The sequence below is a fragment of the Marmota marmota genome, unplaced genomic scaffold (genome assembly GCF_001458135.2).
Source record: "Marmota marmota marmota unplaced genomic scaffold, marMar, whole genome shotgun sequence".
Taxonomy (NCBI): Eukaryota; Metazoa; Chordata; class Mammalia; order Rodentia; family Sciuridae; genus Marmota; species Marmota marmota.
The window spans coordinates 9,610,760-9,627,709 of record NW_026000164.1 but is presented as its reverse complement, the minus strand read 5'-3'; the positions used below and the strand labels follow the sequence as shown (position 1 = coordinate 9,627,709).

General features: G+C 41.0%; 1 protein-coding gene across 1 annotated transcript in view; it reads left to right on the top strand.

Moving 5' to 3' along the window:
- Positions 1-10,495, top strand: part of Mgam2 (maltase-glucoamylase 2 (putative)) — a 79,657-nt gene extending 69,162 nt beyond the window's left edge. The window contains exons 46-47 of the mRNA XM_048786950.1: positions 2,725-2,898; positions 4,217-10,495. Coding sequence (XP_048642907.1) covers positions 2,725-2,898; positions 4,217-8,092 — 4,050 coding nt within the window. The 3' untranslated portion in view covers positions 8,093-10,495. The remainder of the gene's footprint in view (positions 1-2,724; positions 2,899-4,216) is intronic.
- Positions 10,496-16,950: the final 6,455 nt, after the last annotated feature.

Sequence of the window (16,950 nt, the reverse complement as noted above, 5' to 3'; positions counted from 1 at the left end):
AGTTGGAGACAACATTACAATCAGTGTATTATGTTAAGTAATTCCATGAATAATCTGTAATTCTAATTAGAGAAAAAAAAGGTTCATTTCATTTTCAAGTTAGAATTTGCTTCTCCGTAATTTTTATCTATTGACTTAAAATAAGAATAATTGTAGCACGAATCTATTCTCTTTTCCTTAAGTCCTTCAAATACTTGAGATGTCTTTTATGTATATATATATCCCTTCTGTCTTTTTGCATCTCTGGGCTAACATTATTGGTTTCTAGATGTGATTATTCTGTTTGGACTCCAGTTATCCTAGATTTCCCCTAAAACCTGGTTCTCAGGATTAAGAGCACAATTTAGACCTTCACTATCCAAAATACATGTGACTGTTAAGCCCTTGCAAGTATGGCCAGCCTAATTTGAAATATTTAATAACTAAGTTTGAAGAAAGATTGTATAATATCCCAGAGGTTTTATATTGAATACACGTTGAAATAATATTTTATAAACCTTGATACTAAATAAAATATCTTTTAAAATCAATTTTTCCTTTTCCTTTTTGAAAATGTGGCTATTAGAAAATTTAAAATTACATATATGGTTTGCACTATATTCCTACAGGAGAGAATTAATTTTTATATTGCCTACTACCACTTTTTAGCCAGACTGTTTTTTTAACTGATGTTGCATTGTGTTAATGTTTAAACACATGTATCAGATGTTTGGCACATAAAAATCTCATGGTCAACTACATTTTATTTTCATAGACATGAGTATCAGATCATATTGTCTTTATACAGAATTTGCCTCTTTTGAAACTAAATGCAAAAGTTTGTATTTTCATTAAATCTGTACATTCCCTGTTTTTAACAAAAGAATACTGGAGTGGAAAACTTTATTTTTCCTCTCAAAATGTTGTTTGTAAATGAAGCTGTTGATCTAGAAATCCTGGATTTTAGTTCTCTTTCTACTACTAAGAGGCGCTTTTCTTGTTAAATCTATTTATTATAAAACATAAGATGGCCCTTAAATTACTTTTAAATCTAAATTTCCATTCTTTTGTTATTCCACAGTAGTGATAAGAGGATTCTTACTTCTGGGATGTTTAATAAATTTCCCCCCTAGAGATCAGTGGCCTGAAGTGAAAAAAAGCTGCTAGCGTTCTGTGGGGTAATTATTATCAGTGTTGCCTGGCTAGTGAGCCAACTTGTGGGGTAGGAGCTGATCTATAGTATTTACTGACTTCTGTGTTAAAAAAAACATCCACCATCTTAACCAATTTCTAACTATAACTACTATGCACAATTTCAGGAAATTGAACCATCTGCTCTCTCAAATCAGTAAGATCTAGCCCTAATACCTACTTGCTTCAAGTGTATACCTTTTCCTTGATCTTTCCTTTGATTCAGCCTGCCCATTTTTCCTTTGATTCAGCCAAAAAATCCTATTAATTCTTTTTTTTAAAATTTGTTTTAATTAGTTATACATGACAGTAGAATGCACTTAAATACTTTGATGTATCATACATAAATGGGATATAATTTCTCATTTTTCTGAGTATACATATTGTAGAATCACGTTGGTCATACGGTCACCTATATACATACAGTAATAATAATGTGTTTCATTCTACTATTTTTATTATCCCCACATCCTCTGCCTTCCCCTCCTTTCACTTCCCTCTACCTAAGCTAAGGTAATGTTATTTTTTTTTTTTGCATTACAATTCTTAATACACATAAATACCACACTTTTTGTATTTCTGTTTGTATATATTGACACCCAATTCAAGTCTTCACACATGTACTTTGTATAATGATGTCCATCACATTCCACCATCCTTGTTACTCCCCTACCTGCTCCCTTTCCCTCCCACCCCTCTTCCCTATCTTGATAATGCCAATTGTATGCTTCTTTCTCTTTCTACTGCTACCACCAGAATCAAGATATGCACAATTCTAGTCTACTTCAACTATTCCAACTTACTGCATAGTTCACAACCTTATCTGACATACTTACATGCAAAACCAGTCTCATTTCCCTTTTTTCTTAGCACCACCTACAGTAGCCCTTGCCCTAACTCAATGAGTGTGCCCTTGTTCAAATTATCTCTGTCTCTTTTCCCTCTCCCATTCATGTCACCTTTATACATCCTATCCACCTTCCCAGGACTTCTGAAGTTCTGTGTCCTTACCAAATCTTCCTTGACTACACTGTTCCTATAGTAACAAATTTTCACTATGTGTTTCTTTTGGCCTTAGTTACATGGCATCCCATGATTTATTTCAGGTTATTTTAATCCTTGCATTGATGCTTAATGAGCTCACAATTGAGATAAGTTCCTGCATTTCTTGTCAACCATCCTTACTCTAGGGCTTTTTCTTTATTCACCTGTATTAATTCTTCTAATTCTGTGCATATAGGCACATTGTCCTTCAGCTACTCACTTCATCTCCTAGAACCTCAGTTTTCTCATCTGTAAAGCAGAGTTTCTTTTCAAAATTATTATAAGAATTAGTAAAAGATACATGCAAGGTATGCTGGTAGGCCTATTTTTTGACATCATCAAATTTATTGCAGCAAGTGTTCAGGAAATGTCTTTATAAAATGTTCAACTAAGAATAAAAATAGCAAACCAGTACAACAAAGGCAACTTGAGGTTTCTAAGCATCTGAATGCAAGGCATAGGTTAATAATAATGTATTTTGCACTTTTCTTTTTATGAATGTTTTTTTAGAACACCTTGAAAATTCAGGTCATACACAATAAGTATTTGAGCGACTCAAATTCATTGAAAGTTGGATATATTAAAATCTGGGGAGTGAACTCTACTTATGTGACACAAGTCGGTTTCATATATGACAACTGGGAATTCATGACGACCAATTTCAAGAGTGACCCTTATACTAAGGTATGTCTGAAAGGAATGCTATCATGAGCTAATTTTATTATTCTGCAAAATTATCAACACTATTATCAGCCTTATATGTACATATATTTCAAATGCTATAAATGTTTGCAACAGGTATGTTCCCAAAAAGTTCAGTGTTGGATTATGCTGTGAAATGCATAGTATGTTGTCCCAGGTCCAGTGGTCAGTGGTTTGGTGATACCTTCTGTGCATTTACAAACGAAATTGTGCTTTTGAATAGGTCAGTTTCCCAGGCTGCATTATAGAACTTACTTTTCTGTTCAGAGGCTAAAACAAAGAAAAGAATGATTCCTTAATGTTGCAAAGGTTCCTTGCTCTTTCCTGCAGCAATCACATCCCTGGTCAAATTTTTATGGATCTTTTAGGTTGAAAATTGGCAGTAAACTGTGGTGACCATTCAATGACTATATCTAACCTTTGATGTTTTATTTGGTTAATAAAACAAAGTGACAAAAATAGAAGAACCTATCAGAGGGTATGCTTTTGTTGTTACAGCCACATAAATCAGCATTTTGAAAGTTGTATTAACAATAGTAACACCTGGAGCAATCACAGAGGAAAAAGCACTCTACTTTAGCACATGACACTAATCAGAAATATGAGTTCAGCAAGTCATAGTGTAGAGTGTAAAAAAGTGAAAATTAATAACTCTAGTTCCAGTTTCTAAAAGGTGAAAAGGGTGCCCTGTTGATATTTTAATTTTAGAAAAAGGCCCTTCTGAATACAGGCCAAATAATTCCTTTTTCTATAGTCTCTTCTAGTTGTTTGCAACATTTTCCCTGGACTATTGGGTTCAGAACCACTTTTACCAAGTAACTGTTTCTAATTAAGACAAATACAGAAAGTCCTTGAATACCCTATTTTTTGGACATTTCCATAGCACATCAGATGCCAATAGGTGCCAGTTACCAGGTGTTGAACATAGTGAAGGTATGAAACTAGCCTGCTGCCAGGAAGAGTAAGGCCAACGGCAAGGCAAGGAGGTTTTAATAAACACTGGCTTTAATTGCAGCTGTAACATTTGGGACCAATGTGGTTCTGACTGAATGAAGTGAGTAGGAAGAGACTGCCATTATAGGATTCTGCACACAGAGCATCTCTCCAAATTAAACTGTCAGGAATGCATGTGATCTAAAAAAAAAAAAAAGTTATGGTATACTATCACTGTCTTGGCAAAGAATGAGCACATTGTGGGTTTTATTATTGTTGTTAAATGAAATTTCAAATGGGACTAAAATATGGTAAAGAAGTTTTAATACACCCACTTTATTTTATTTTATTTTTATTTTTTTGGCAGACACTAACTATTCAGTTGACTGACAAGAGTGTTAGTCTGGAAAAATTAACTGAGGTATTCTGGATTCATGGGAATCCTTCCTTTACTACTCCACCTGTGACAAGTGCCTTCCCCATGAGTCCTGAGCCTTCTACATCTTCTACAACAGCTGTTGGTACTGAGATTCTCACTAGCTCTGCTAGTGCAAGTCCTACTGCTGGCACTAGTGAACCGTCTGCCATAACCACTCCTTCAACCAGCTCTACAGCAGTCACAATTAGTGCAGCTGGTCCTGACACTACGCCTTACTCAGTGGCCACTGGTGCTAGCACAAGTGCCACTGTACCTGTCCCAACCACAACACTCACAATAAGCAGTACCAATGTCACCACTGCCACAAATGCTTCCTTCACCACCAGTATTGCCACTGTCACCAGTGTCACTGTCCCTGTCCCAACCACTCCTTTCACCACAGGTACTACTAATGTCATCACTGCCACCAGTGCTCCTTTCACCACCAGTATTGCCACTGACACTAGTGCCACTGTCCCTGTCCCCACCACTCCTTTCACCACAGGTACTACTAATGTCACCACTGCCACCAATGCTCCTTTTACCACCAGTAGTTCCACTGACACCAGTGTCACTCTCCCTGTCCCAACCACTCCTTTTACCATAGGCACTACTAATGTCACCACTGCCACAAATGCTCCTTTTACCACCAGTAGTGCCACTGACACTAGTCCCACTGTCCCTGTCCCAACCACTCCTTTCACCACAGGCACTACTAATGTCACCACTGCCACCAGTGCTCCTTTCACCACCAGTATTGTCACTGACACCAGTGCCACTGTCCCTGTCCCCACCACTCCTTTCACCACAGGCACTACTAATGTCACCACTGCCACCAGTGCTCCTTTCACCACAAGTATTGTCACTGACACCAGTGCCACTGTCCCTGTCCCAACCACTCCTTTCACCACAGGCACTACTAATGTCACCACTGCCACCAGGGCTCCTTTCACCACCAGTAGTGCCACTTTCACCAATGCCACTGTCCCTGTCCCAACTACTCCTTTTACCATAGGCACTAATAATGTCACCACTGCCACCAATGCTTCCTTCACCACAAGAATTGTCACTGACACCAATGCCACTGTCCCTGTCCCCACCACTCCTTTCACCACAGGCACTACTAATGTCACCACTGCCACCAGTGCTCCTTTCACCACAAGTATTGTCACTGACACCAGTGCCACTGTCCCTGTCCCAACCACTCCTTTCACCACAGGCACTACTAATGTCACCACTGCCACCAGGGCTCCTTTCACCACCAGTAGTGCCACTTTCACCAATGCCACTGTCCCTGTCCCAACTACTCCTTTTACCATAGGCACTAATAATGTCACCACTGCCACCAATGCTTCCTTCACCACAAGAATTGTCACTGACACCAATGCCACTGTCCCTGTCCCCACCACTCCTTTCACCACAGGCACTACTAATGTCACCACTGCCACCAGTGCTCCTTTCACCACAAGTATTGTCACTGACACCAGTGCCACTGTCCCTGTCCCAACCACTCCTTTCACCACAGGCACTACTAATGTCACCACTGCCACCAGGGCTCCTTTCACCACCAGTAGTGCCACTTTCACCAATGCCACTGTCCCTGTCCCAACTACTCCTTTTACCATAGGCACTAATAATGTCACCACTGCCACCAATGCTTCCTTCACCACAAGAATTGTCACTGACACCAGTGCCACTGTCCCTGTCCCCACCACTCCTTTCACCACAGGCACTACTAATGTCACCACTGCCACCAGTGCTCCTTTCACCACAAGTATTGTCACTGACACCAGTGCCACTGTCCCTGTCCCAACCACTCCTTTCACCACAGGCACTACTAATGTCACCACTGCCACCAGGGCTCCTTTCACCACCAGTAGTGCCACTTTCACCAATGCCACTGTCCCTGTCCCAACTACTCCTTTTACCATAGGCACTAATAATGTCACCACTGCCACCAATGCTTCCTTCACCACAAGAATTGTCACTGACACCAATGCCACTGTCCCTGTCCCCACCACTCCTTTCACCACAGGCACTACTAATGTCACCACTGCCACCAGTGCTCCTTTCACCACAAGTATTGCCACTGACACCAGTGCCACCGTCCCTGTATCCACCACTCCTTTCACCACAGGCAATACTAATGTCACCACTGCCACCAGTGCTCCTTTTACCACGAGTATTGCTACTGACACTAGTCCCACTGTCCCTGTCCCAACTCTTTTTACCATAGTCACTAATGTCACCACTGCTACCAATGCTTCCTTCACCACGAATATTGTCACTGACACCAATGTCACTGTCCCTGTCCCAACCACTTCTTTCACCATAGGCACTATTAATGCCACCAGTGCTCCTTTTACAACCAGTAGTGCCACTGTCACCAGTGTCACTGTCTCTGTCCCAACTACTACTTTTACCATAGGCACTACTAATGTCACCACTGCCACCAATGCTTCCTTCACCACGAGTATTGTCACTGATACCAGTGCCACTGTGTCTGTCCAAGCCACTTTCCCCATAAGCACTGTTGGTGCTACAGCAAACACAGCTGCTCAGGATACAGCTCGTCCTCCTGGTGCCACTGCTGCCAGCCCGAGTGATGTGGTGCCTCCTGCAGCCGTGGCCTCCCCGGCCAGTACTGCTGCTGCTGAAACCAGTACTGAGTTACTGGCCTCATCTACCTCCCCCCTAACCAGTACCAGTCATGTGGGCAGGAGCACTGTGGTTCCTCCTGGCACCACCCCTTCCCCTCCTGGCGCCACCCCTTCCCCTGCAACCCCTCCCACATCCAATGCTGGTGCTAGTGCTTCTCTGTTGACCACCTCCTCTCGTGCCAATAAGGATGATACCAGTCCTCACCATGGACTTCCAGTTGCGTCCACTCCTCTCACACACACTGGTGCTGATTCCATAAGCAATAGCTTTCCTCTTTTGACTCCTTCTTTCTCTGAAAATAGTACTGATGCTTTGAACACCACTGTTGTTACGGGAACTACACCCGTAGGTAGGAAGGTTGCTGGCACTGGCAGTGAGTCTCCTGTTACACATCCTTTTCCCTCTACAGTGCCTGGTGGTTTCAACAGTGGTAAGACTCTTCCTGAAGTGAGTACTCTTTCTACAAATACTGTTGCTTCTAGTCATCTTCTTTCTGTTTCGACTTTCTCCCCAGAAGGAACAACTGCCACCTCTCTTAATCCCCCTGATACTGCAGTGCCACCATCTTCAGACCTGGGCCCGGGAACCTCCCCTGTCACAACAAACTTAGCAAATAGCCCCGCTACAGAGGGTACAACCTCTGGCACCACAGATACCACTTTTGATGTAGCAACTGCTACTGACACACAACCATCTAGTACCCAAGACTCAAGTTCCTTCGCCCCTACTCCTGCAAAGGTTACAACTGCCTCCTCTGAAATCACAGAGTTCACTGCTCCCGGCTCTGCTGTTACTGTGACACCAGTCTTAAGTCACACAACATTAATCCCCACTCATGTTCCTAATCAAGGCACCATTGATACTTCTACCACAAGCACTACAGCCATGACTGTGGTTTCACTTACTACAAATGCTACACATCTCACCACTGCAGGAAACACAAATGCAGCCAGAGGAGTCGCCATGGTTACTATGTCTGCCAATGACACTTCTGTAAAAACTACAGACCAAGGCATGTCAGCTCTGCCTCCTATAGGTGACCCTGGTGCCACCAGAGATGATGAATCTCTGATAGAACATACCAGAAAAGTCACTGCTACTCATCCTCAAAATAGCCCCACTCATGCTTTAAATACCACTTCCACAGGCACTGGGGATACTTGAAACCAACCACCACCAATGCTCACAATGCTGTGTAGCACCAGGCATCACAGGTACTGTAGATACTCCCACTAGAGGTACCCCAACTAGTCAACTACTCTTAACCTTGGCACTACAAGTGTTTCTACTGAATACTTTCTCTACTCTCCCACATAGTACTCAAGAATCTGCCACTTCTCATACACAAACACTAAAGACAGCACATCTGCTGCTAAAGCTACTGGAAATGCCACTACAGTATGTAGTTTTACCAGGGCTACGCATATTTTCAACACAAAAACCACAAATTCAATTACTATTTATACAGTCCTTTCAAATTCTTACATCCAAAGTGCCACAGGTATCCTGTATATTTCAATATATAGTTTAGATACTTCCACTCCTCATAGAATAACATAGGATGCTTCTGGTTATTGCATCTACAGAAGTCACAAGTGCCATGAATGCTGCTCTAGTTCCATGACTGCTGTTGAAGCCGGGTCATTACTACAGATAACCCTTTGAAACAACTATTGCATATGTAGACGATCAGTGGATACCCAATCTTATGCTTTCTGTTTTCACCATTATTTTTACTCTAACCAGAGCAGATATGGGTATTCCAACACTGTCAACATTGCAGGCAGGTTTAAGAATGCATCCATTACAAAGTTTTCACCAAAGAAGCCAAATTGTGTACCATGATTCTTTTAATCATAGTTATTATTTCCATAGCCCTATTAATTAAACTTTGAATATTTATATCCTTGCTACAGACTTCACACACAATCTTGGTGTTTTCAGATAATATATTCATAGACATTAGGTGCTATGAATACTAGTACCCAAGACTCGAGTTCTTGTAGATGTAGTTATTGAAATAGCTCAAACTGTTTCTTGGGTAACAGGACATGATACAACACTATCACTAAATGCACTAGTGATACACATGACACTCAATTGACCTTTCCAACAACAGTTATTAATATTGCAAATTATTTGATTAATGATGCAAAAATAGCACTTTATTTTCCTGAGGACTTTTCCAAGTACCAGGGCTACCAATATAGAAATTTGCTATCACACATGTTAAAAGTCATATTGCTTTTGATAAAATTCTCGTTGTTGCTGTATATATGGAAAATGCTATCATTGTAGATATTGTATATGCCTTGACTGCAGGCACTGAAGTCATTAAATTATGAATATTAAAGCTTTTGCTATCACAGAAAATAAAAATGACTCTACATAATAAAAAAGCAGTCCCCCAGTTTTGCAGTCATTATTTCCATGGGCATTATTGATACTACAGATTTGATAACTATAGGTTGAATATCCCTTATCTGAAATACTTGGGACCAGAAGTGTTTCGGATTTCATGTATTTTTCAGAGTTTGAAACATTTGTATATACAGAATGAGCTTACCTTGGGGATGTGATCCGAATCTAAACATGCTTTATTTTTCATATATACCTTGTACATATAGCCCGAAGTTAATTTTATATAATATGTTTAATTACTTTTTTCCTGAACAAAGTTTTATGTATGAAATTTCTCACTAGTTGCATCATGTTGGTGCTCAAAACGTTTCAATTTCAGACTTACATATTAGGGATGCCCAACATGCACTACTTTAGTGTGGGGACACTAAAGTCCTTCTAGAACCCTTCACATTCATCTTACTTATGAATCTAGGCCCTTACTGGTACCACCAGTGACAAGCTCTGACTCTCCAGAAATCACCCAGAGAAAAGACACAGCCCATGGGAAGCGGTCGACCCTGGAATCAGAGTTCATAATCTTGTTTATTTTTCCTTTATCTGCCTGCTTTCCCTTTGTTATTTGACTGTTTTAACTGTTATTTGACACTCTCTTCAGTGTGATAAGGCTTTTGCCTTATCATGTTCTTGGTCTTTTATATACAAATTCATCACTTATCTCCAACCTATTACTTCCTCAGATCACCCAGAGGCCCCTCAGTAGACTCAGGGTCATGGCCAAATCCAGCCACTTTTGTGCTGTTGATGGTTTAACTCTAGAAAAGCTTTCTCCAAGTGCAGTTACAGAATCTGTGCAGTGCCCCACAATATTCTCTGGGATCAAAACTATCTTCACTCTAATAAGCTGTTATTTGCCTATTTCTTATTCTTACTCTTATTCTCTCATTAGTATATGGTAGATTTTTCCCAGAGATTCTATTCTGTGTTGTATCACAATAGATAAATATAGAGACAGATGCTAGAATATAGTTTTCTTCTGTAATGTAAGATACTCATATTATTCGGATTTGCAAAATGTAAAACAGTGCTATTCCTTTTACTGCTTTTTTTGTGCTTTGAAAAATATGTTATTTTTCACAAAATATGTTATTTATGTTAACATGTGGGAATATATTGTTATTTTTAATGAATGAAAAAATAAATAATGACAAAAATATTTTACAAGTGACTCAATTTTAAATTTGAATGCAGTTGATATTAACAGATATATCACACACAAAGGAAACATGGTGTCTTTACTGAATTGGATGTAAAGAAGGCCTGAGAACAGAGTTTGAGAATCACCCTAAGGGTGACCACATTCACACTCTCAGGTCCTGGCCAGGTTCACTACTGAACAGCATGGAGGAACTCCAGCATCTGTGACTTATTCCTCATGATTATCCACCACCTTTTACAAACACTTCTTCCCAGCTTTCTGAATGGCCATCATAGCTGTGCTGTGGTCAGGACATTTTTGTGGTGCTCTACATGAGGGCCACAGGATCATCAGTTAGCTACATTTGCCTTGTGGTTTTGGCACACAAGCTACAAGGCCAAGAGACCATATGCTGGAGTATACATGGCCCTTAACTTGACCTTCCAACTCCAAACAAAACTTATAACTCTATGGGATTGGTCATGAACTCCCTCCCTTGTACCTTTACAGAAGGAGACCCCAGTGTACTTGTCTTGTTGGTACCAAACTCAGACAAAATAAGTGCTCAGTGTCCTAAGGCTGCAGAAGATGCTGCTTCCAGCTGAATCTTGGCCAAAGGCTTCCCTATAAGTACTTGAGATTTGGAAAACCGGATGAGTTTGCTCTAATAAACAGCACTGAAGTTGCTGAAACCCAACCCCTTTGTACATGTAAATGGACCATAATTACAAGAATGGAAGAAGTACTCTGAAAAATAAAACAATTCAAACAAAATCTTGGACTTGGCCAAATGTCTGAATACATTTGAGAATTGAAGCTCAACAGTCAGTGCAAGGGGAGTGGTCCCAAAGCCAGGTTTGGAAAACATGGGGACAATGCTTACTTACCACTGTGTGTGAGATAGCTTTCTATCACTGTGACAAGACACCTGAGGAAACTAAATTAGACAAGGAAAGATTCATTTTGGCTCATGGTGTCAGAGGTTCCATTCAGTCCATGGTCACTTGGCTCAGTAGGTTCTGGGCTTTTGATGAGAGAGACATCAGGGCAGGGATGGAATATCAGAGAAAAGCTGCTACTTCATGGTGGCCAGGAAACAGAGCCAGAGGCAAGGGAAAAATAACCTTCAAGAGCAAGTCCTCTGTGACCACCCCCTCAAGTTTCCAACACCTCCCAGTAGCACCAACAGTGGGAACAAGCCTTTAACTTGAGCTTTTGGGGACATCCCAGTTCCAAACTATCACACAGTGGCAACATGGTAAAACTTATGCATGGACCCTAATTTATAAGATCCAAGGAAACTTCTATGACCTACAATGACTTGAAAACTTTATTTATTAGTCTATTACCTCACTGGGCCACTCACGTATGTGATGTTAATTCTGCATTATGTATTACAAATCATGTTCTAAATGTAAATACATTTATTTTTCTACACTTCTGATATTTAGATGTTTCCACCCACACAATTATCCCTGTGCACAGTTATTGTTAGTATTACAATTGATACTATAATGTAATATAATTTAATATGTTACATTATATTATTTACTTAAACTTTATTTTGAGTGTCACTATGCAAACACTATTCTTATCAACCATGTAAGAGTTATTGTAGTCATAGTGCATGATTAATTTTCCAATGAAAAATATAGATGATGGATGTTTTGGATTAACAAGGTATTCACTAGAGGCTAGAGGGACTGAGAAACAATTTAAGGAATAGGGGAATTTGGGATGTGTTCAATGGTACAGAAAAGATTGTGGGATTAGCCAATCCCAAAAAAATGCCAAATGTCTTTTCTGATATAAGGGGTGTGACACAAAAGGGGGTAGGGAGGAAGAGCATGGGAAGAAGACTACCTCTAGATAGGGAAGAGGGGTGGGAGGGAAAGGGAGGGAGAAGGGGAATTGCATTGTACAAAATACATGTATGAAGATATGAATTTGGTGTCAACATATCTTATATACAGAGATATGATAAATTGTGGTATAAACGTGTATTAAGAATTGTAATGCAAAAGATAATAATAATAATAATAATAATAATAATAATAGCTCATGTAAAAAATAAATAAAAATGTAAAACAAAAAAAGATTGTGGGAAAGGATTTCAGGTGGGGAGTGAATTAGACAAAGAAAGCAACTTCGTATAGTATGATTAGCTGATTTAAAAAATAGGCTACTCTTTCTATAGCAGAGAATTGTAGTGGGAGAAAAGGTTCAAATTTAATGTCCACAGCCAAATCTTATCTTTTGATAAATGACGTTTGAGTGAGGATTGGAAGGTGTTTATTCAAGCAGAGTCCACAGGGCTAAAAGCATGCTTTGATTTCATATTCCCTCTATGGGCTTGGTCATGAACCCTCACTTGTACCTTTACAGATGGAGACCCCAGCATATTTGGGTTCATGGAGTGTACACTGCATGAAAGGCATAGAATAAGCGCTTACAGAGATTGAGAGTCTGTGGAAAGCTGAAACTAGCTTCTGACTTACATCTGGGCACTTATTGAACTGCAGAAAGTCCTAGCCTCCTTAAGTAACATAGTGGAGTATGGAATATGGGCAAAGGTCACCAGAATCTCTGCATCTCCCAGGGTGTTCAAGCCATTGTAATGTGCATGATTAGTTTTCCAATGAAAATATAGATGATAGAAAAGTTTGCATTAACAAGATTTTCACTAGAGGCTAGAGGGACTAAGGAATATTTGAGGAATAGGGGAAATTGAGGTGGGTCCTACACATTGTATGAGAATTCTGGAGGTGGCAAGGATTGAAGTCTCTCTGATGGTGGATGTAGAGCCAGGGCAGCTTTCCTGCAGCCTAGACTCTCACAGTGTTCAATGTAGCCAGGAAATGGGCTCCTTAGGTGGTGTGGTGGAATGTGGCTGGGCCATAGCTGTCACAAAGAAGCATGCCCTATAAGCCAGGGAATCCCAGTGATAAGATTCTATGGGGGGCTGGGGATGTGGCTCAAGCGGTAGCGCGCTTGCCTGGCATGCGTGCGGCCCGAGTTAGATCCTCAGCACCACATACAAACAAAGATGTTTTGTCCACCGAAAACTAAAAAAATAAATAAATATTAAAATTCTCTCTCTCTCTCTCTCTCTCTCTCTTAAAAAAAAAAAAAAAAAAAAGAGTCTATGGGATAGACCAGCCAAAGTAGAAACTAAGATTGGGAGTGGTAGAGATCAAAACAGGTCAGGTCTCTTGCATCCCACCCTGTACTAGTTGCTGCAAAAGGGAGTTTTGAAAAACTCACAAAATATGCCCAAGGGAAGAAAATAACACTGGGAGCTTGTCACACCAAGGATACAGATGCTTTGCTACAGTATTAATCACTGAGACTACTTTGTCTTTTCCTGTAATTCCCATCTATAGTGGAGAACTGAGAGTCTGGAGTGTGGAAGTACAGACCATGATCCCCTGTCCCATCACTAAATGATGGGGTCTGATGAGATACTGTTAAGGAAAAGGACTCCAACTCAGCATCCATGGGGCGGGGGTCACTAAAAGGTAAAGATGCTGCCCAAAGTCTGGAGCAAGGGATGGACCATCTGCATGCAACTACAGAGGGAAGGAGTCAAAGCAAATATCAGCTTGCTATTTTCTTCCCTCATTTCTGAGGATTGAACTCAGGGCCTTGCACATGCTGGACAATGTCTCCAACAGTGAGCCACACCCCCTTCCCTTGGTGTTTAACTTTTATTTTGAGACCACTCTTGCTAAGTTCCTCAGACTATCCTCAAACTTATGATCCTCCTGCCTCAGCCTCCTGAGTAGCTGGGATCACAGACCTGTGTCACCCTACCAAGCAGGATCTGGCTACTTCTGAGTCTTCCAGAGCCAGCTACTAGAAGGGTATTTATTGTGCCCAGCTCCTTCCTCTCTCTTTCTGTGTCTGCCTCTCTGCTGCCATGAGGCAGCCAATTTTCTTCCCCCATGTGTCACCTTAGGTCCAAAGCAATGGATCCTGCTGACTGTGAGCTGAAATCATGGTGCAAAATAATCTTCAGGTCCAAAGGTGTCACACGGAAAAAAAGCTAACACAAAGCTCTAGTTGAGAAATGCATCCATGAACAACAGGAAAGAAGGGCTTTGAAATGACTAACAGGGCTCATACTGACTATTGAATATGTCTGTATTTATTAGGATCATTTCTATGGCAAGCATATTTCTTCCAGTAAAATGTTCTTTGGTTTGTGCAATGACACTGAATGTACCAGTGTTTCACTGTATTCTCCTAAGAGCATTATAACCTGAGGCAATCCACTCACTAATGTGAGTCCCAATGCTCAGTGAGCTTTGGCCTGCCTCCTGCCCTGGCAGAGAAGGTTGCCTGACGATGCTTTTCCAAAGTTGACTGTGGTCAGCACTAAGGTGTGTACAGGACACTCTTGCTTCTCACTAACCTGAACATATTTTTTTTTCTACTTATTTATGTTTTCCCAACATATGATATAAATAGTAAAACATGTTTTGGAATAAATCATTAAGGCTCCCTCTAAGGCAAAAATAGGGCATATTTACTAGAAGTCCTTTTAAAAGGTTGGGATTTCCTAAATTCAGGGTACCTCAAATGTGACACAAAACCATTCTGTGAGCTATATCCATCTTGGCCCACATTCGCATGAGCTCATGTGACTCAGAGGCAAATGGGACTGATAGAAGCAGGAAGCTCAAGCTGCCTGTGGTGTCAGAAAGTCCTTTGTCTGACTCAGGAACATCACACCGACATCTATGAAACCATGACAAACCACCTGTTAGGGTACGATACCAGCTTCTCTGCAGTTCTTATCAGGGCACAAAGTGGGTGACCTGAAATTGGAGGGTTAGGATGAGGATCTGAGAGATCACTTTTGGCCATGCTAAATGTAATATGACTTTCAGATATCTAAGTGTAGGTATTAAGTAGATCGTAAGATGTTTGAACAGAGTTCAAAGTTGGGGAATTCATTTTTAACATTTTTTTTTTAGTTGTAGATGGACAAATACTTTTATTTTATTTATCTTTATGTGGGGGTGGGGCTGAGGATTGAGCACGTGCTAGGCAAGTGCTTTACTGCTGAGCTATAACTCCGAAGCTGGGGAATCCTGGCTGGAGATAAATTTGGGATCATTAGTATAGAGCTAGTATTTGAGCAATGGGACTCAATTATATTAACTTGAGGGATAAATGTACATAAATTTTCATATATGGGATCAATCCATTTCCTGTCAATGTAACAAAGTATTTGAAGCTTATTTTAGCTCACAGATTTGGAGACCAAGAATTCAAGATCAGGCAGCCCCAGCTGTTTGGCTCTGGTGAAGCTCCCTTATCCATATCACATCATGGTCAATAGCATCAACAGGAGATCACATGGCAAGAGAGGAAGCTGGAAACCTGGGAGGTGCCAGTCTTGCTCTTAACAACCCATTCTTATGGGAATGAACTCCCTGAGAACAGAATTAATCTTTTTCAGGGAAGAATCCCCCAATGACTTAAATACCTCTTATTATGGTGCCATGGATTAAAGGTACCATTACTTTTCATATCACCACCCTGGGAACTAAGCTTGCAACACATGACCTTTAGGGGACACACTTAAGGCACATGTACATCAAAGCACACATGGGGGCTTGCACAGACACACACACACACACACACATGAGATTGAGATTAGAGCCCTGGGCTATGCCAACATTTAGAGATCTAGAAGAGGAAGAGAGGCCAACAAAGGAGATGGATGATGAAAGGGAATAGCAGATACAAAGAAAACTAGGTGTGTGTTGGGGTGGGGAGTATACCAAGAGGTGAGAAGCCAAGTGTTCCAACAAGTGGAAATGGTCCATGGAGTATTTTTAGAGGAGCAAAATCACTGAGAAACAGAGGAGATGGTGTCCAGGTCCTATTGAACAGGTTTGCCTTCAAAGCAGAAAAAAATTGTTTTGCATTCCCACAGGAGAGCAAGAAAAATAGATGAGTGCAGAGCAGGGAGGGTAGTGAAATTGGTATGGGCAGGGTGAGGTATTTCTCCTTGTTTGATGATCTGTTGTTTCTCTGAAGTGTTTGATGAGGCCAACGGCTGGAAATCAGAGGATAGGGAGCGGTTGTTGGAAGCTTGAGAAAGGTGAAACAGTCATGCCGGAGAGGGGAGCAGGACCACAAAAGGACAGGGACTCACATTAGGACTACATCTGTGTTATAAGTGAATTTGATGTGAGCACACTGGAGGGCTGCTCCTTCTCCAGTGGCACTACACAGACGGGTCGGGGAAAGCAAGCAGACAGAAAGCCAGATCCTAAAGGAGATGCTGGTGTGCATATAGGATGGAAAGAGGATGAAAAAAGGCAGGGGTGTTTGTAAGGAAGCAGTTCTGATTCTGGTTATGGAATCCAGCCATGGAGAGGAGGGACAGGGCTTAAATAGAGTGAGTGCACAGGAGCAGGGGCAGCAGGCAGGTGGGGTGGGGTGGGGC